Source organism: Branchiostoma belcheri, unplaced genomic scaffold (genome assembly GCF_001625305.1).
Source record: "Branchiostoma belcheri isolate BF01 breed outbred unplaced genomic scaffold, Haploidv18h27 scaffold30, whole genome shotgun sequence".
Classification (NCBI taxonomy): domain Eukaryota; kingdom Metazoa; phylum Chordata; class Leptocardii; order Amphioxiformes; family Branchiostomatidae; genus Branchiostoma; species Branchiostoma belcheri.
The window spans coordinates 846,179-868,408 of NW_017803910.1; the positions used below are offsets into that span (position 1 = coordinate 846,179).

The window sequence follows — 22,230 nt, forward strand, 5'->3', positions numbered from 1 at the left end:
TTTTTTTTTTTTGGGGGGGGGGTAAGCTGTGGGTTTGTACATCTGTTTGTTTTGACAGAGTAGGTTGACAGCACGTGGGTGGGGGAGGATTGATATGTAGAATGACAGGAGGTCAGAGGGTCAAACTGTGGGATATCGAGTGAACGCGAATGTCTCATAATCTGGCCGGAAGCCTCCAGGAATTTTAGTGGTCGGCATGAGGAAAGTTAGTGGAAGCTAGAAAGGGGGTAATGGGACTATGCATGTTTCTCTCCCATGCTGATGATTTTATTATTTACTTATGAAAGCTATCATGGTCACAACTACCACCCAAACTGCAGCCATTTGTCGTTGTTGTACACTATGTTGATTTTTCTCTGAACAGCTACCACGGTACCGACTACCCCTCAAAAAACAACCAGTGAAACAACGGTGGAGACAACAACCGTGACAACGCCTGAACCAACCACAACGGCGCAGACGACAACCATGGAAACTACGACTGAGGCAGAGGTTGAAACCACCATGGAGCTCACGACAGATAGTGCAACAACCGCCGGTGTGACGACTGGTCATTATAAAACTACAACCGAAGTCACAAAGGCCATCACAGACAGTACTCTACAACCTACCAAAGTCGTGAATACTCTAAAGCCGGGATCTCTTGGTGAGTTCTAGACAGATAGACACGCACACCCAGACACGGAAAGGAACACATACACACAGGCACACAAACGTTTAACACATCTCTACTTTATTTCAACACACCTCAAGAACAGAATTACCGATACCATTCGACTCTCATTTGTTCCAGAGGCTGAAAGCGCCCCTGTCTGCACCAATGACTACATGGAGCTAGCCCTACCGGCCCACCGGCTCACTCACGTGGTCACCAGCGGGCTGCATTGGGACCCGGACCCGAGCTGCAAGGCCACCTTCAACGGTACCCACTACATCCTGCGCACCGGGCTCTATCATTGCGGCACTAAGGTACCTAGCAAATCAGCCCCCGCTTCGCTGCGACAAAAATCATTCCCGCGAGCTAAGATTCGTGTGGGCTATGGCAGCACCCGAGCCTACCTGAGCTTGGCCCGGCACCCACTCGCCGCTCAGAGCCTGCAGAGAGCGCTCAGCTACCGCCCGAGTGCAGTAGCGGTACGTCCGCGGGCGATGTCCTTGGTGCTGAAAATGGGGGTCTGTCTGTCGTGCGGGCTGTTGTGATGTCAGAGCGCGCTGTAGACTGATCTAAAAGCCCCGCCCACCTTTGTCAGAAATAAAAATGCAAATATTTTGGCAGCCATTCTGTGAAGTGAAAGGCGGTACAAATTGCGTATGTGCATTATATGAATCATGCTTTGTCAACAGTTTTAACATGTGAATGTTTTGTACTAGCAACAATTTGACCACATTTAACTGCGTTCTTTATTTTCCCATTTAGGTGACGTTTGACTCGAAGTACGTCATCTTTTACAACAATGTCAGCCTCCTTTTCACCCATGATGGCGTCATCACAAGAGACCCGGATGTTGTCATCCACTCGGTGTAAGTGGTTTGCGTTTTTAGTCATGTTTTGTTCAAAAGAAATGAGATAAAATACACATTGATTTTACTCGATTTAAGTCCAGCGTAGACGATCAACGTTATTTCATAATGTATCTGTTACGACCGGCAGTTATATTATAAACTCAAAGAACAGGCAGAAGCCAGGGGCAGTCCCAAATGAAAACTTTTTTGGGCACTAAACACTGTGTTCCTAAAGCCCATGAACCACGCTACACCAAGGACAATACATTTAATCTCTAAGCAGGGTCGAAATCGCGACGATTTCTAGCTATACGTTTCTGTTACAATCTGTCTTCCACGTCGCGATTTTCTCATCTGCTAGCTTGGAGATTGATTGTAATCCATTGTCCTTGGGACTAGTGGAAGAGCTAAGCTAACAACGGCTAGCTTAAAGCACATTAAGTATAACGGTTCTTCTATCTGTCCGCAGCTGTAAGTACGACCGTGAAGAAGCCGTGATGTCCGAGTTCCTGCCCATCCCGGGCGGACTGGAGTTCGTGGATGAAGGGTTCGGTCAGCTGTCCATCCGGCTGGACATGTTCCCCACACAGAGCTACCTGGCTCCGTACACCACACCTGAGTACCCGGTACACAAGCACCTGCGGGACATGATGTACCTGCAGCTGCAGGTGCAGGGCCACGCGCTACAGCTGTCAGTCATCGCCCTACATTGCGAGGCTACGTCCGGGTACAACTCCTCCCTACGGTACCCACTGATACAGGACGGGTGAGTGCTAACTTTTCCATTGTATTTTTTTTTTCTCTTTGGAAAACAAAACAAATCTTGACTAGGTTTTGATAAAAGGTTTCGTCACACCATCTATGGTAGACTGCTACCAAGTTGAACAAAGCATGTTAGCTATTGGAAAAAGTTTGTAAATGCCTACCTACCTACATTCCAGCTGTGCCTCGGACGACACCCTACAGTTCTACGCAGGACCAGACCCCAGTACACAGCGGTTCGGTCTGGAGGCCTTCCGCTTCGTGCAGGAAGTGACGACAGTCCACATCCGGTGTGAGGTAGAGGTGTGCGATGCAGCTGACACAGGATCCCGCTGTGAACAGGTATCTTCAACTGAGTTATAAACTTTGTTCCTAAAATATGGCACATAATACTTACCAAGGTTGCTGCTGATTTCTAAGCAATGTTCTGAGACCTCGGTGCAGAGGGCCGAAACGCCTCTGTCGAATTCTGACAAATACCTTATAACGTTTCTCAGGGTTGCAGGACCAATCGTCATCACAAGAGGGCACTTGAGGATGCGGATGACGTAAAGAACCGTTATGTGATCTCTCAGGGCCCTATCATCCTCAGCGCAGATTCCCAGCAGGGTGAGTGGAGAATTTGTATGTATTTCTAAGCCTTCATATTTTTACAAGTCCTTTGCGGTGAGTGTGTCTGTCCTTGGTACTGAAGTGGAACCAAACCACGTGCACAGTTGATAGACTCCGCCTTGTATAGGGTGCTGATCTATGCTATATTGCCTTCAATTCGCAGGGTACAGCGCAAAGACCGCCGTCATTGCTGTGGGAGGATCTGCTGCGGTCATCGCTCTCGCTGCAGTTCTGCTGGTAGTCAAAGTGAGGCGCTCAAAGCGGGTACATCCGGGATACGAGCCACTCAGTACCCTTGATGCCGAGTGAAATAAGCAAAGATGCTTCTAATGCGGTACTTTGATGTAACGATAGACCAATCATGAATTCTGTATCTTAGCCTACTATGATACAGTGTCATCTTTGGAACACTTGTGACGCTGATTTCAGCAATATTTCCCCTTAGCACAAACAGTTGCTACAAATTCCATATATCCATAAATCTTATTCTTGCAACTATACGTGAGTGTGCAAATGTTTTGAGTTATTAATGCAGTTATTGTTGTTGAGAATTCAGCAACCTACCCATGTTATTAGACTTTGTGTGCAAATAAACTGAAATGACAATCACAGTGAGCGTCTTGTCTGTCCTAATACACTATGTCTGTACATGTATTCATAAATTAACTTATAATATAATGGCTGATGATATAGAGATAAATTATGACAATAACATTTTAAAGACAAACTGTTCAATCATAACGCTGAGATATGCTGTATGAGTCATTTGTTCTAATTACGAATAAGATTAGAAAAGGATGCATTGAGCTAAATTCTCCACTTACGACGTTTTAAAAGAATTTTAACCCAATAAGTTCTTGGGTTTGTTATTATCATATAACTCTTCTCTGTTTATTTTATACTATTGCAACGCTTTAAAGCTACGACACATTCTAGTACTGCACTAAGGGTACTACACTCAAGCGTTTGCCTTCATGAACGGTACCACTAAACAATAAATCCAGACGTATGGATATGGCAAACGTATATATCCGAAACGGGGGAAGTCTACTGTTTATCTATGATTAAGAACCGACCAGGACACGAACAAGTTGACCTGCCACTCCACATCCTTCACAAACATCCGCCACGATGATTTAATTTCATCTTACAAATTCGGAATTCTCCACTAAACAATAAATCAAGACATATGGCAAAAGTATGTATCAAGGACGGGAAAGTATACCGTTTATCTATGATTAAGAACCGACCAGGACACGAACAAGTTGACCTGCCACTCCACATCCTTCACAAACACCCCCCTGCCTTCCCCGGACGTGGTGCATGTGAACACCTCTGTCTCCCGGTAACACAGCTACCAAACCCACATACAGGAATCATCAGCTGTTTGAGCTCCTGTGATTTTATGTACTCGAGATAAGAAAGGCTATTTCAGTGGCTGTTGAAATGACGTGTTTAAAGAGACAAGGGTCACCATCCTAGTATTGGTTAAATCCAAAATCATGTGTCTATACTCAGTCTTGTTCTAATCATATATTCACCTTAAACCATTACCTTGAATATTAGCAGATACACGCAAGTAGGAAGGGGGAATAAGACAGTATCTGTTGCATTTATATTACTGCAGTAACGTTCACATACTAGGCGTTTGTGTTGGCGTGCCTTTTTGTTCACGGGCACCATGGTTATCGACATTTAAGGACCCAAGTAGACATCTGAACTCAATTTTTGGTTTAATCGAGATAGTACGTAATGCATTGTTTCCTGTTGCCTTTATTGAATCAAGTGAATTCATTGCAGGCGTTTTCTTATCTCAGGGATGATAACAATTAGATAAAGCATAGATCCCTTTAATTCGCAGACAAACAATGGCTTAGACGGCACACACATCAAACGACATGGATGTCTTTTTTCTTCTTTCGACTTCATTAGTACTCCCTACATAAGTATACCCACCCACAGTGTTTTGTAACAGACGTCACAAAGCTACCCAATCACGATAGACTGTTTCAGTGTACCAACCACATTTTCGTGAGCCACGATACAAGTAATCCATCATTACCTTATCAGTGAAATACCACGCATGTCACGCAGTTTAAGTATCACTTCAGTCAAGCTTTCTAAACCCTCCACTAGGCAATTAACCTTGAACCTCACCTCGGATTAAACGACAAAACCTCCGTAAGAGTTGCTCAGATAAACACAATTTGGTTATCTGAAAATAGGACAAGTTTGAGTGAATTGAACAGATTGAGCAAAAAAAACCCATTCATGATTGATCTTTGGTATGTTGTATTGGGTCTCCGTGGTATCTGGTATTCGAACACTACTGGTCTATGTATAGTTTTGGTTAAAAGGACTATATCCAGTTTCATTCCGTAACATTTTTCACCGATATGTGCCGATTTTGTATTATTGTAAACAAATCGATTGCCCACAGCACTCCATTCGCAAATAGTGTGGCAACAGACGCACATAGAGTTGAGAAAATTGCCGTTCAGTTCAAAACGAAGTTTCAAGGCCGTTACCGTGCTGCCAGACAAAATGTTGACATTTTCTTCAATGCCGTGTTAAAAAAAGACTGGCGTCTTAAAAAATCTATATATTTTGATCACGAACTTTTGAGCAACGTGTTAACATTTCCAACACTGTTGGGTCAAAAAAAGACTGTCGTTTTACAAAATTATATATTTTCATCACGAACTACTGGACAAGGTCTTAACATTAACCTACAATGTTGTGTTAAAAATGACTACCGTCTTACAGAATTGTATATTTTCACCACGAACCTTATCTCAATAACATATACTGTTTTAGCGTGTCTGACACGGTATAAGACTGTATGTTCTGAATACCACAACCGCCTATCAACAGACTTTGTTGTGAAGAGGACAATTCGCAGTAACTATAACATCACCATCTGTCGGAATCAGCTGCTCTTACACTAAGTCCGTGTTTGGGAATTTGTGTACAAAATTCGTATCTTAGCCTCCATTAGGACAAACGGCGAGGAGAAAAACAAGTCGTCTGCCATGGCAACGGTGCTGACGTCATCAAGGTGAGGCCTGACTGCGGGACACCACAGGTGCGATTTTTTCCCGCGAACGACAGGCTTGGATTTTTCTCCTGGAAAATTCGTACTTTATGTGGACAAACTTAGACCAGTAGTTTCTTCTGGATACACTTTTCGTTGGGAAAAGTCCATGGAATATGGAATTTTGAGACAAGATGGACGGATGACCGGTACAAAGATGCAGATGTACAGATTTCTGCTGACGCTCGCGGCTGTAGCTACAGGTGACGTGGCGTTTCATTCTCTTCAACTTGGCATAGCTTTTTTTCTTCCCTTTATGACTGAACTTGAAATTATGATTTGGCTGAACTTGCGATGTAATCATGAGATTAGGATACTGCCTAGGGTTACATGTATAGAAGCTGGAAATTCATTAAAACATGTTTCTAATTAGTTGTTGATTTTGCAATCTTACCCTGAAAACAACATTTTTCAATGACATCCTAAGCATATATCCTGTCGTAAGTAAGAAAATTCTTATATTTTTCAATCACCAAAATCAATGATTTCATCTATTTTGCATATCTAATCGTAGAAAGTATTCGACGGTTCTTAACTGTTTAAGCTGCGTATCTTCTACCCCATGCCTTGCTGTCCCTTGCGTTGTTGGGATGCCAGGTATCGGCGTCGTGTAAAGAAGATAACGCTGTAATCATTTAACAATCAAACCTTGTGTACTTTGATCTAGCTAGGCGACCCGTCTCTCTCTGTGTAACTCTACCACACATGATACAGTTTGCTCTGTTTGAAATCAAATGACATAACACTGAATATACTGATAAATGTTAACAAGTGTATTTAACCTATCAACATGAATACATGTAAGAGATTAATTACTTTAAAGGATCGAGTAGAGAAAAAGTGTATGTTAGCAAGAGCTTTGTAGGATACATTTTGTCAAAGCCATCGTCTGACATAAAAACAGTTAGATAAGGGACATAGTAAGTAATGAATGAATTGTGTTTTAGGTTGTTACTGATTCACTATATTGACTCTCAAAGTCTGAGGAAAACACATAGAAACGTTATCATAAGTAGAGGAATATTCATAACAAACAAAATACTCCGGGCGTCATTATAAGTGTGGATGTTGGTCATCAGGTATAACGTATGATGAAATGTACATAGTGATAAGGTATATTGATCAGCGTAGATTGCGGTGTGGATTACTATGGTGTGACTGAGAGGGATCAACGTGGTTTATATACAAGGTCATTAGTGTGCATTAAGGTCGAGTACAGGCAGAGTACGGTGAGATACGGACATGGTAACTATGGACACCAGACGGCGGAAGTTCCATAAGACCACAGCATATTTTCTGTAATTTAGAGCTGAGGATTAATCATTTTCTGGGTATTGTTTCTACTTACATATTATAAGGTATTGACAACTCTAATCTGACACCGGTTGCTATGACATTTTAAAACTCTGTAATGGATGGATACAGTTTTTAAAATAATACTGTTGTGTTGTCGACTCCTACTAAATCTTCCGAAAAGGCACAATAACGAATTGCCATTATGTTTGTCATACATTGTAAAATCCTAACCGATCCCCTGTGCTTATGTACGTACGATTCAAATTGTAGCTTTCGATCTAAGTATGCTGCAGGGGTGTCATATTACTATAATCATTCACTCCATTTAGCTCATACCTCGTACAACATATGTGTTTGAAGTAAATGCAAACGAATCGCATTAAAACACCCAATCATATCTCCTGCAGCTGCCCGGGCACAGTCGTGTGATTTTGACCTGGGATGGTGCGACTGGACTGACAATAATGGGCAGATGGAGTGGGAACGGTTTGACGTGGCTGGTTCAAACTATCTCCTTCATGCAAGTAACCCTATGTTTCCTGGCAGTGGTCCAGCAGATGATCACACACAGCCAGGTAAATATAATTTTGCTTCCCTCTCGACAATCACGTCATTTCTTGGATGATAAAATGTCAAGATATATGACGTTAGTTAGTTACTACGCTTTTTGGAGGGAACGTGTTTTGTGATTGGTCATTAATTTTCAAATATTGTGTATGTGTACATTTATATTGTATTTCATATTGTACGACTTGAAGCGGAATACGCTGGCTGGTATGTGATGTCTAGTTGTGGAGGCGCAGTGCAACCTGGTAATGTAGCCACTATCACCAGTCCTGACATCATCGGCCCCTGTACGCTGGAGTTCTGGTACACCATGTTCGGGGTGGATCTGGATATGTCAGTCTACCTGCTACAGAGGGGGCAGAAAACACAGATCTGGCACATGGCGGATGTGAACGAAGACTTCTGGCAGCAAGCTAGTATTACACTGTCTCCACCCATGGAAGGGGCATACCAGGTAACAATCATCGTTCAAAAATCAGATGTAGGTGAAAAAATATGTGTGTACAATCAGCATGTAAGTGATGATAACCGATAGGAACCCACTCGATTTAGAAAACGTCAAGTACTGCTTTCTGTATATTCTGTATATTTACTTTTTTTGTCCACTCCACGTAGGTTGTTTTTGAGTCCGTGAAGGGAACCAACTTCTTGTGCAATGTGGCCTTTGATGACGTCAAACTAGCTCCAGGTATGAAACCAGTTGTGTATTTCAGCATAACTTGGGCTGTGTGGAAATGATTTTGATAAGGTTATGATCTTATAAGGTTTTGATTTTATAAGATTATGATCAACATGACATTGCACACACTGCAGCGTAGACCTTTCCCATTATTTCTCCACGAATCAGCTCCACTACTGAAGTGCGACTTTGAGAGCACAGGTCCCTGCGCCTTGAGACAGGATGTCAGCGATGTGTTCGACTGGAGATGGCAACAGGGCATGACAGACACTCGAGAAGATGTCCTAAACAGGAACTTAACCGCCATAGCACCAGATCTCCTCACAGGACCGGAGTACGACGTCACAATCGGGCCGGATGGAAATGGTACGTGTGGGTAAACGGATAGATGGTGTCAAAAATCTTTGAGTTTGTTTTCTCTGTGCACGTGTGTTCATACTTCATTTTTTTGCCAGGCTATGTTAAATTCCTTCTATCGAAGAGAAGGTAAATATGCTCTTGAAATATCTTATTTTGCCTACACCCAAGTATGTCAAGTGTACCTCAATTTCGATGGGAAAATTGCATCGATGATATTCATGACACGATGGCTTTTGGTGTCATAATATGGGTTGTAAACGGCATTCTTATCCAATCACAATGCTTCAGTTTTGCTCTGAAAATGGCAACGCTATTGCCGTTTCTCCTGCAGGTACGTACATGTACGTGGAGTCGTCAGTCCAGTCAGCTGGTCACCACGCTCGTCTGTCGTCTACAGAACTCAGCGGACAGTGTCTGGAGTTCTACTTTCACATGACGGGACGTCATTCTGGTGAGTTAGACGACTACACATGGCCGCATATGCATCTTAAATGTCTTGATAATCGGTGTTCACTCTCCCTGTGCTATGCAAGCTCCATTTTGCCAGCATCAGCAAGAAACAGCATTCGTTCACACAGACGAAACGTCACTTAGTAACAGCATACTAAATGATGATGTCCCAAGTTTACAAGTATAGAAACAATCGACACTTCATAATAAATTGATGGTGAATATATCGGTCTGTTTGCAGGTACGTTGAAGGTATACCAGCAGTCTGTGTACGAGAACGACACAACAGAACAGCTGATCTGGGAAGTGTCCGGTAGTCATGGTGACGTGTGGCACAGAGCAGCAGTCAGCCTCAACATCACCAACAACTTCTATGTACGTACATGGACGTTGAATCTGATTTCTTGTTCCATGTGCTCCTAAATGTCGAGGACGTGCCCTCGTGCAATACTTCCTACTATAAACCACTAAAGAATTGACTTTTCCTTACTCTTCCCAACACAGATACGCTTTGAGGCTGAGGTGGGCGGTTACTACAGTAACATAGCCATAGACGAGGTCAGAACTTTGGACCAACCATGCACGTGTAAGTACTATCGTTACCTATAGATGTGAAAGATATCAAATGTTGCCTTGTGCTGTTTCAGTGCATATATGCATATAAGAAGGGTTAACATTTGTAAAAGCTGTGTGAAGCTTACGCTTGCCGCTCCGCTTGTGCTTGCTCTATAGTGGCAGGCGGCTGGGGTGCTTGGGAAGACTGGACGGAGTGTGACGCGGAGTGTGACGGCGGGACCCAGTCCAGGGCGGCGTACTGTGAGAACCCCTACCCTGTCTTCGGACACTTTTGTGAGGGGGACGACGACGGCGACATGAAGAGGGTAGAAGTCAGGACGTGTAACACACAGCCGTGTCCCAGTAAGTTTGCTGCTTCATGCTTTTGTCTTGGTCGACATACAAGGAGCTCACTAGTGAAGAACGCGCTGTTTGGCGCTTTGCTAACTCGATTAGGTTCATCATAGTGACGAAGATGAGTAAATTGTCCAGTAGTACTACAATGTGGTTTGTATTGTGGCTGCAGGTGACGATTCAGTGGTTTTCACCAATAGAAATGGAAAGATAGAGTGACACATACTTCCCATTTTGACAAACAACATATCACATCATTGACTTACATGTAGTCATCACGTCACCTGTGGCATAAGACAATGCAAATCACCACAATGGCACGGTAAAGTGCCTGTATTTTTGTCATGCCGTTGATTATGTTGACTGTTTTTCTGAATAGCTACCGCGGTACCGACTACCCCTCCAAAAACAACCAGTGAAACAACGGTGGAGACAACAACCGTGACAACGCCCGAACCAACCACAACGGCGCAGACGACAACCATGGAAACTACAACCATGACAACCACCATAGAAACGACCTTGGAGACCACGACAGAAACGACCATCGTCACCACGCCTGAGCCAACCACAACTGAGGAACCAACAACGACTCCTATGGCAACGACTACAGAAGAGCCAACCACGACTGAGCCGGAAGTGACGACAGAGGCTGAGCTAACCACGGTGGAAGAGACGACCACTGACGTCATCACCACGACAGAGGAAGTGACGACACCGGAAGTGACGACAGAACAACCAACTACAACCACCACCACAACGACTGCAACGACAACAACCACGGGGGCCATCACGACAGACCAACCAACCACCCTACCGACAACCACCACCAAAACCACCACAACAAAAACAACAACCACTCCCAAACCTACAACTGTTTCTACAACTACTACAAAACCAGCCACAACTACAACCACCACGACTCCACCTCCAAAGCCTGACGCCACCCCCGGAAAGCCCGTTACACAGAAGCCGGCGCCGCCACAGAAGACCGACAAGCCCGGGGAATTCGCTAATCTTCAGGGAGGCGAAGCCGCGAAGTCCAGTAACACCGGGATGGTGGTGGGAGTGGTGTGCGGGCTGCTCGCCCTGCTCCTCCTCCTGCTCGCCATCATCCTCTTCATCAGGAAGAAGAAGCAGAAGAGCGCGGGCAGAGTCTCCCCCTCTCCGGAAGAGTCGGAACTGCAGCCGCCCCCACCAAGGCGCCATCAGTGGGAAGCACCCGACTCTGAGGCGTGATCAACAGCAAAGAACTAACACAGAACAATAAATACCTAATGTTATATGATAAATACAAGCAGGAACAAATCATTTTGGTCTTTATAGAAAAGCCATTTAACATTATTGTAGAAAACAACTCTTTATAGTAGTAAATCCATTTAACACTTTTGTAGAAAACATTACTGGCTGCTGTTTGAGCTAGTAGTAAGAGTTTATTAGGGCTATCAAATCCCAATTCATTTGTGCTAACATTGACTCATTGTAAACACCTATTCAAATGACCACACTCTCTATAAATGGAATGGAAAATTCTCAATTCATTATCATCTTTTAAAATCTTTCAATGTTGTAACGATGTAAGGAAAATGATGGCTGCATCTAAAATTTTAGATGGCTGCAATATGAGCTACTGCCTGGCATTATAAGAGTTGTATTGTCTTCGTAAACTTAAGTTGAATATAGAGCCATTTATTTAGCATTGTTGGTCATGTTCTAAGATTCTGACAGAAAATTAAGAATTCATTGTTCTTTTGGTATTAAAAATGTGTCTAATGTGTCTTAATACAAGCAAAAGATACCTTTCAAATAGGGATTATGTAAAATTCCATACATACTTTGTAATGAGCTGTAAGATAAATTATTGCTAAGATATGTTGACGTTTAGTGACGAAGTTGCGCCCAGGATGGGTGTAATAAATGTGTGCACATATTCGCACAACATGGGTAGTCCTTTCTCTCTCTCTCTCTCTTTCTCTGCGTTTGTGTGTGTACATGTGTGTGTGTGTGTGTGTGCGCGTGTGTGCGCGTGTGTGTGTGAGTGTGTGTGTGTGTGTGTGTGTGTGTGTGTGTGTGTGTGTGTGTGTGTGTGTGTGTGTGTGTGTGTGTGACTGTGTGTGACTGTGTGTGTGTGAGATGACGGCCGTAGAACAGTATGCACAGGGGGTTGAAGCATGCCATCTATAATTGCCTTGTTGAAAATACATTTCAAACAATCTGTGCTGAGTTTAAGAATAAACAAAGTTCTAGTGGCTGTAATTATTTTGAACATCGCAGTATGTCGCCTTTGACCAGTGCAGGGAGTCACTGACCCTACTGCAAGTAGCAAAATCTACATGGCAAGGGACAAAATGCTAGAAGACATTGGATCGTCAACTTACGTGATTACGAAAGCTAGAAGGACAGTTTTAAATACCATTCACAATAAAAGAGATGCACGCATGCGAAACTGAACTGATCATAAAAACGTTATGGAATACAACATACAGATGCAAGGGCTATGCCCTGTAAGCTTATGAACTGTACGTCAAACTATAGAATTATTAAAAGAGTTAAAACAAAGCCAGTAAACTTATTGCAACTTTAACAAACTTGGGTTTGCTTGCAATTAAGACCAAAATACCGCAAAAGCATATTCAGTAGCAAATCGTAGCTTTTTTTTATTACAATTTTATGATTTATTTTCCAAACTAGTCAACTTCAACTCCAAAGAAGTCACAATGGAACAGTTTGGAAGGGAGCCAAAAGATCTTAAAAGTTCCAGGCTGCTGGACGTCAACTTGGCACTTCTCTCCTACAGCCGTCTAGAAAGGATCAATCATCGCCGAGCCGACTATTAGGCCAGGAGGTATTCTCTGTTTTGGGTTTGAGTCATTGAACTATCAATCACTCACTACTGGTACAAAAAGCCATGTTGTTCCGGGTCAAAGGTTGACCACAGTCACGTGATATCAAGTTTCCGCGGCCACGGCATCATTCGATCCAACCAATACAGTATTTCCACTCGAGCCTGGGAATTCTTCCCCGCTAAATTGCCGGAGTGACTCACGGAGGGCATCAATGGTGATATGGAAATCCTGGCCGTTTGGGAGGATTAAAAAGCACGGTCACAGCCGGCAGGAAGCGGAAATAAACATCTGCGAATCCTCAGAACTTTAACCATTTATGGGCATGAGTTGAACCGGAAGTATTGTTGTGTTCTGAATGCTTTTGATACATCTAGTAAAATCCAATCTTTGAATATCACACTCTCTGTTTCTTTGAACATGAGATAGATACGAGTGTCATCTTTCTTCGTAAGTATAATCTGTGTCATTAAATATTCGTATACGTCCCCCCTTCCAGTATCATATCGAAGAGACAGGTGTATAGGCCATAGTAAGTGGTCACAGTATAGGGACAATATGGAAAGAAAGACCTCAAACCTTTGAAATACAAACCCTTGAATCGGCTTGTCTGAAGTATATGTAACAACATGAATGTTTGTTTTGGATGAGAAAGAGGAGCAAATGTAGCTAACACATGTGTTACTAGTACCTTACGTTCGAGCGTTGCCATGTAAGTGTTTCATAATACCCCCCTCCCCCAAAGTGTCGAAGAGTTGCCTTTCATCATTTGATGTACAACAAAATGTAGAAAACATTAACAATGATCATAAAGCCAGCCGTCTTGTCATGCTGTGTGGCAGTGGGAGTCGGTTATTGACCCCTACATTATACACGTCACTACGCACGACTGAAACGCTGGAAACTAAAAATCTCTGCATGCCTCTCTGATGAACTAATTCTAAAACCCTTCTCTCGTCTCTCTTTCCAAGGCGCGTGCCCCCATTGTCAGGCTATGTAAACGAATACACGGCTGACTAAATGAAATACAGGTCTCGTACATACCCGCCACACAAACAACTTGTAAAGGTAATTGTTACCTGTTGTTGTAAGGTGTTTAAGACACCGCCCTAGGTGTAACGAAGACGACCTCACCTGGGGAAGCATACCTGAGTTGCACATACCTAGTCGGTATTCTGTCAGTGCCATTGATAAAGCATATACCGACACATTACGTTGATTGTTTCTTTCTTTCTTCAAAGATGCGACATTTTTGTTCTATTTTCTGCAACATCTATTCTGTATCTCCTTCATACATGCAGTCAAGTCTTACTGAACTATTATTGAACTGTAGTACCAACCAGTACATGTTAAACACCTTTTCATTGAGGCAGCGACCGTTGAGCGAACATCGAGGGACCAAAATGCTCTTCTTACACGAATCTGTATCTGTATAGCCGTTATCTTACTGATAAAGAAGTGTATCTTGTAAGCTTTGTTGTCTTATAACAATGAGTTGTAGGTTATTCATTCTCCTGGGTTGGTCTCTGACAGAATGCACACGGAGGAAACATGACAGAGAAGGATGGAGGAGGCTGATGCTGGATGCAACCGTACTCCACGACTCTCCAGACGGAGGTGGAAGATGAAGGATCCAGTCAAACAAGGAATGAAAATCGCCCGACCTCAGCTAGCCCGTACAACCGGGATAAACCATAAAAACACCAGGGTTAGACTCGGGGTAAGTGGGCTTTAGTGTTTGAACACTCGATCGAGCCAAGAAGGTTACATTCGATACGCGTTCCAAGAAACCACGGGAAGGCTGCTGCACTTAGTCATCCGATTTCACTGTAGTACATTAGACATTAGATATCTATCTGTAGTTGCTGTCAGGCCATTTTGGAGCTTAACTACAGTCTATAGCAAATGCTAGTTTGGCTTAAGAGGATAAATGACTCACATATATTTCATCTGTTGACGATAGATACCAATCAGTACTATAAGATATAAAGTTAGCCAGCAGAATGTATAGGTAGGTAGGCTATATTTTCCTCAGGCCTCATAGCCACAAGTTAGCAATATGTGATCTTTATTGACGAACCAACAATCTAAGAAACAATCTAACAATCTAACGAACCAACCAACCAACCAACCAACCAACCAACCAACCAACCAACCAACCAACCGACCAACCAACCAACCATCAATCCATACATACATATAACCAACACCTCTCGTCCAAACGAAATATTTTCTTTTTAAAACCCAGATAATCGTTTCTTTCATCTCTTTTACCGGTATACCCTTCATTGCATTGGAACTCAAAACCTTTCCTCTTCACATAATCCTATTGTAACTCCGGCCTCAAAAACTCTGTCATGGCCTTAAAATAACGCAAGCTTGAAATTCACCTATGTCCCACTGTCTGAGTACTTCAGTTTGAAGATAAAACGAAGGCTGGAAGCCAGGAAATCTGTGCCAGTGGATCCCGAAGTGTCAGTTGTCTTTTAAAACCACATGAATCACGCTGTAACGACAGGGAGATAATCACATTTTCCCGCTCCGGTTTTTACAGACAGCGGATCATTTTTAGATCTTAGGCCATGTTGATTTGATTATATGGATGACATCCGCGCGCGCATGAATTTTCGGCCGTTTCCAAAAAAAAAAAAGTTTTCAACCATGCTGTAAATCGTACAAAACAGTTGCAAAATGAGCAAATATATACTGTAAGTTGCACAAAAATATTGGAAAACAATAACAATGTCGTAGAATGCCAAAACCAAACGAAAAAAGACGAAATTGTAAAGAAATGAACTTGAAGACTAGATTATTCGCCAAACCATATTCTGTGCCATTTGCTCAACCCTCATGACCACGTAGATTTCATAATGAAAACAACTTTTTTTTGGCCAAACTTTTTTTTATTCGCACGCTCGCATCAGTTTCGGGGTTCCCAGGAGATGTCATCCATATAATCAAATCAACATGGCCTTACCCCACGATTCGCGGGGTTGCGTAACGGTTCTGAGTCATCCTCGGCAATTACCAAGTTCAAAATCAAATCTGCGAAGAGACATAATCAATAGAGGGTAGAGGGCGTTGGGTTTATTGGATTAATTCATTTGCTAGGTTTTCAAGGGTTTGCTTTCAGGCCAAAACGGATATTTCGCACTTCATTAGGTTGGAAGGAGGCCATTTGTACGTGGTGTGCTTATATTAACGATGTCGGGGGCTGGGGAAATTTTCACTAGAGTTGAGAAAGAGGGAGATATTATCGTCTTACGAAAAATGGTGACTAACCTACTAGAAACGCAAGAAAATGTATGCCAGACTGGTATTTTGTTTTTTACAAAACGCGTACGTTAAGAATTCCTTGAAAAGTTGAATGAATGTCGGCCGCAAATACGACGTTTTCGTCAACAAGCTCCCGTCCTGATTAGCTCTATTGAAAAATGGCTATTCAATAGTTATTCGGCTTATTTAGTGGTCTTTCATGTGTTTTACGCCTATATGTCTCTTAGTGGAGGTGGGCGTTTTCTTTCTCTGTTCATCGTAAAACAAGTTCGACAGATACATTAATCCAAAACTGCAAAAACGTTGTATGAAAGAGGCAATGAACTGCCCATCACACTCTTTGATCCGACAAACAGCTAACCCTAATAAGAATCAAATCTACGAAATGAGTTCTTTCATCGATACACTTAGCCAAAATAGAATGACCCAAGATAAATGTAGCCCATCATTCGCAAAGAATGGCGCGAATGACAAGAACGTGCTAGTCTTAACGTAATTGTTTTTGGTAGATGGTATCTGGTGTCTAATCTGTGCAGCAAGACGAATGACGTACAAAAGTGGCCGTGCTTATGAACCGTTCAGTGGGTTACACTGGGGTTAGGCTTAGCCCCCTGCCGTCTGCCTGTCGCTGCTTAGAAAAACATAGCAGATAATTTTGCAGCGGAGGATTAACAGAATCAGTCAGCCGGCCACAACATTTTGATTCGGCGATAGGGTTTCACAACACCGTGACACATCGGGGAAGGAATGAACCGGAACTTTCTCTTACGGTTACCGTCATGGAATCTCCTTAAGATCTGGGAAGATTCTGGATAAGTGCGGGCTCCTTAACCTTACAAGACCCCGAGGAAGCTCAGCTGACCCATCTTTCCACCTTTTCCTGACTTGGATGAGAGCTTCCGTAACTTCTTAGTAACCAAGTACATGATGGTAAGGCGATCTTTCACCACAGTCCACGGTACAACATTGACGACAGATCATATGCAGATGGAAGGACTAACGTCCCATGTCGCATGTAGAGGATTCTAGAACTAATGCACTTCGATAATTATGTTTGAACGAATCTTACAATCCATGGATTGTCCTAAAAGCAAATATTGATTGCACTCAATTCAATGAAGTAATAATGCCATAACGGCTATCTGTTTAACCAATAGTTCTATTGATGTGTGGCAATGTGCCATTGTTTCTGAATTGACAATAAATGTTGGTTACATACTGGATCTCCAGAAAGTTTTAGTGGTTCCAAAATAGTGTGTATTTTGACCAAATACTGAGGGGGAGAGAGAGAGGGAGAGAGAAAGAGAGGAGAAAGAGAGGAGGAGAAAGAGAGAGAGAGGGGGGAGAGGGAGAGTCACATACATGTTACACACACAGTCACACAGACATACTACATACTGAGAAATTTTGAGATGACATCCTGTTGTTTATCATTAGCGCGGATACGGAGCTTTGTGAGAAGTCCCCGTACAGTAAACTGAAGTGACAGGACCTGGAGGACAGGATTACACGGACGGGCCGGAGCCGGAAGTCGGCCTGGCGGGGGAGAAACGGAGATTCCTCCGGCTACACTAGCAAATACCTGCCAGAAACGTACACGTCGGTGTCTTTGAAACACAAAACATTCAATCTGACTAATGGGGTTTCCTACAGGACCGTCTGTCAGAGGATTTCCTAAAGACGATCTGATCTCATATATATTAACCTGGGGAGGCAGTCTTATTTCTATGTAGCCATTCACTCACTGTAGTATTGTTTCTGTGTAAATTCTATACTTTCATATTGCCCGTCCGTCTATGGTATACTTTTGTTGCAAATTATTGCCCAAAGGATATGTGCAAGTTCAACGGATAAGGCGAACTAAAAATGAACAGTTAAACATATGGCTAACCCCAACCCTACAACGCACAACCCTGAAAACGTAATGTTATGCATAATATCAATAAGATACCAGTAATATTGGATTACGCAAAGTAGTTTGGCAGCAGGTGTTTTAAGAGCATTAATATATGCATTTGATTAATGTTGATAGTCGGACTCCCATTTATTTCTTACAAGCCAATATCGTTGTTGCTATGCTTTTATTTCCAGTCTATACGAAAACACGTTTTCTCACATGCAAGTTAACCTTAAAGTAGGTTATCTGAGCTCGGAGCTATACAAAAATCGTTTGATGTCAAAAGCCGAAGAAACACATATTAAGCATTAGACCGTTGAACCGCCTGAAGAGTAGAACCTTTAAAAAGATTCTGAAAGGTCGGACTTGAGTCTAGTTGAGACACGCCCCTGTGCAGGTAAGAAGACGGCGCGGCTTTGAACCCCCAGGTGAGGTATTAGAACCGTTTGATGTAGTAAAAGCCGGTGACTCAAATATCCTGCCAATCCCTCAATCCGCCTCGCCACCTGATACCACCATGTAAGTCGAGTTTTGTCCGCTGAAAGCCAACCCGTTATTGTATCCATTCGGGCATTTTCGGCGGACAAAAAAAGGGCACGAGCCGGACGGAAGGTTACAAAGGGCGGCCAAAGCCGCGACTTACGCCGCTCAATTACTGAGCTCCCCTCCGTAAAGCGCGCCTTTGATTTAAGCATCTAGGATGAGACCGTTGGAAAGTGGACGTAATGCTTTAAGTATATCTTCTATCCGTCTGCGAAGCGAGTTTATATTACGGTACCCTGGTATTAGCCATGTTGTAGCAACCGCATCGCAGGAGGTATAGATGGGGATTTCCAGACATTGCAGATCTATGATCTAAACTCGCTCATTCAACAAGCAGATCTAACCCTCGGTATAAGGTCAACAATCTCCAATTAATGTAATACATTTTAAAATATACAAATGTCTCTCCTATAAAACCTTTTGCGTCGATGTCGTATTAGGTAACACTCGAGTTGCAGGGAGAGGCTTTGGATGTGTTTGTTTACATTCTTTCAAATTTGCACCCGGGGTTCAGTTGATGGCTAACCGACAATTAATTAGCCCGTTACGGTCCGGACAAGAGTTCTGACCTTGCCCTCGTGTTTTGACACAGTATCCGCCACCTCCGCTATTGGCTACATTCCGGGCTTTAGTTCTAGCGTAACGCGATGACAAGTTTCTGTGTCCTAGCCAGGGTGAATGAGTATGACACACAGGAGAAGACAAAGATGTTCTAGAGGTTCTTGTTGTATCAAAAACCTCGCTTTATACAGAACATGCTCAGGTCTGCATAGTCCATGTATATCGGAAAATCCAGAAACGTACGTTCTTGGATACGCGGAGACTATCCAGAACCGTGCCTGGTCCTAATCCTAATCCATTCTGGCTGAGAACTAGATAGGCACAGTTCTGGATACCACACCTATGATGTGGCATTGCCGCAACTTCAGACTGCATCGTTTTGGCATAGTGTCTACCAGACTCATCTGGTTTGGACAGCTGGTTGAAAATTGGCCAAAAAAGGTGAATAATTTGCCTGAGGAATTAGTCATCTTTAAAACTTGGCAACCTATGCCTCCTCTGGAAAGTCATTCCCTAAACTTGGCCATTTTTAAGCTGTTAGGCGAATCCGGGAGAACTACATTTGGAAGATGACCAGGAACATTTTGATGATTTTTAGGTTTTGCTCTTTTTGAAGGGAGTGTTTTACGAAAGAACATAATTAGTGGCAATTGATAAGTATGGGGATTACTTCGGAAATGAATAAAGATGGAGAGATTTAGAAGAAACCATACCAGCGTGAGAACAAGACAAGCAAGCGTGTCACACAAGTGGCACACAAGTAAAGTTGACAAACGGAAAAAATCGTTAGAAAATTTTTAAAACACCTTATGGATTGTTGACCGTCAAAGTTTATTCAATTGGTCAGATTTGAGATGCTGCTTGCCACTTCTTGAATCATTACCGTTTGCCTTACTCATTGATATTGGTACACCCACACGTATATGGTAAGATAAATCTGGTATTATCATGGAACGATTCCCAGTACTAGCCCTGTATGGCAACAGTTGTACGGTTGTGTATTTTGACAGTGATGTGCGTGGCCAAATCACGGACTTGGCTCTGACTGTAAACCAAGGGTCAGTAACCTACACCGCCCATGGAAACTTGTGACCCACCCACAAATCGTTCATCTCACAAGCGTGTGCTAATAACAAATAAGGCATTATTGTAAAGCATAACAACAACCTTCGAAAGATATACAAAACGAAGAAATTAATAACTTATCAAAGAAAATATGGTGGACCAGAAGGAAATTGTTGACCACATCATATCCTCAGTGAAGAAGACCAACATACCGCTCCGTGAATGTTACAAAAAGTTGTAGGATTTTTTCCCCGATAAATTTGTCACGTTGGTGATTCTAGGGAAGTAAATTTACCCATCTTATGAAATGATCTGCTCTATTATCCGGACCAGAACGAGACATTACTGTTGCCAATGGTATGCTACAAAAATGCTACCCTGGCGGGGTATGCCTGTCACGTGACGAACGCACTACGCCACGGCTTGGGAACGAGATCTGTTTTCAACAACAACGCGGCCCCCTGGTTGGTGTCAAGCCGTGCTCTAGGAACGAGATCTGTACTGGCCACCTTGGCCGTGACCATGTTTACATCGTGGTTTGTTTAGCAGAAACGTATGAAACGCTGTGGGGGGGGGGGATCAAGTATTTAACGTTGCCGATTGTTCAAATGATTGTATGCGGTCTCTACTCGCTCTTTCCTACACAGCAATGATATTACAAAATCCCCTTTTCTTCAACTTGAAGATGTTTATCTATATCTGACTTTGTTTTGCTTGCATACTGGAACGAATGACTAATATGAACTATTTTGTGTGGTCACTGCCAAATTGTTAAACACGAGTTCTATTCTTACATTTGGTAAGTACAGATTTAGCTTGCATCACCTAATACAATAGATCGTATTTCCACTCTTTTCCTATGGAGGAGGTGCAAAAAGGTTGGTTGTATTAGTGACGATTACAGGATGTTTGTCCGCACGTTGGACACTCTGTCATCACGCGATTGCGCACACTGGTCAGCGAGATTGATGATCGCTGTCTGCAATGTTGTGAAGGTTAAGTTAATGTTTGCGGTGCGACTAGCCCTGGAGTCGCCACTGCTAGACCTTGTTAGAGCCAAGTCAAGTTTCTGTTGTCTTTCAGTCCAGGCTATAATGAATTAAATTTATGGATGGCATCTTCAGGATACCCAAGAAACGTATGCGAGCGCGCGGCAAGAAGAAGCATGGCAATTAAGGAAAAAGAGGCAAAACTTTGTGATCGCGAGGGTTATAAAAACATTGTTCTGTGGGTATCGTGTTTCATTCGACATCATCACTCTTTCTTTTCAATTTGCGATGTGACTAGATGTCTCAAATGTTCACTTGTACTTTTTCGGACAGTGAAGGATAAAGAACCTAAAAATTGTTAAAATTGATACACCGGCTGATGTTATCCACAAAATCAAATCAGTGCAAGTTAGTCTGGTGGCTAGTGTGATTTATACGAAAATAAACTATTTTTTCTATTTTTGACTTTATCTCGTTTACTTCGTATCTTCGCTCTGACCTCATTCCATGACCTTCCAGTACTCGAGACGGTTGAACCAACATGGCGGCGTGATTACCGAGGGGGTGCGCGGGAAGTGGAACCCTGGGTAAATTTGCTCATTCCTGACCTTTGCCCTCTACGAAAAAATGTCTACCGTACTGAGAGCTTCATAATCCTGTTGTCTGCTTGTTTTAAACTATAAAAACAGCCTGACACCGAGTGTTTTATGGACACAGTGCACACGTCAGTGGCTTGACCTGGACTGTCCTGTCAGCTTGAGGCAAAATGATCTGGTAGTTTCTGACAACCCAGTCGTCCCTGCCTTGACTTTCTGGCTCAACTC

The 22,230-nt window shown here is 42.9% G+C and overlaps 2 protein-coding genes across 2 annotated transcripts in view; both read left to right on the top strand.

The window, feature by feature from the left end:
• Positions 1–3,455, top strand: part of LOC109474104 — a 6,485-nt gene extending 3,030 nt beyond the window's left edge. Inside the window, exons 9-15 of the mRNA XM_019774315.1 lie at positions 365–646; positions 794–969; positions 1,418–1,521; positions 1,973–2,269; positions 2,445–2,607; positions 2,763–2,874; positions 3,041–3,455. Of these exons, the coding sequence (XP_019629874.1) occupies positions 365–646; positions 794–969; positions 1,418–1,521; positions 1,973–2,269; positions 2,445–2,607; positions 2,763–2,874; positions 3,041–3,186 (1,280 nt within the window). The 3' untranslated portion in view covers positions 3,187–3,455. The remainder of the gene's footprint in view (positions 1–364; positions 647–793; positions 970–1,417; positions 1,522–1,972; positions 2,270–2,444; positions 2,608–2,762; positions 2,875–3,040) is intronic.
• Positions 3,456–5,910: 2,455 nt separating this feature from the next.
• Positions 5,911–12,162, top strand: LOC109474271 (MAM and LDL-receptor class A domain-containing protein 1-like). The gene is made up of 9 exons (XM_019774544.1): positions 5,911–6,174; positions 8,026–8,288; positions 8,450–8,522; positions 8,682–8,879; positions 9,205–9,324; positions 9,565–9,698; positions 9,828–9,909; positions 10,056–10,241; positions 10,612–12,162. The coding sequence occupies exons 1-9, from the start codon at positions 6,081–6,083 to the stop codon at positions 11,469–11,471; spliced, it is 2,010 nt and encodes a 669-aa protein (XP_019630103.1). The 5' UTR covers positions 5,911–6,080; the 3' UTR covers positions 11,472–12,162.
• Positions 12,163–22,230: the final 10,068 nt, after the last annotated feature.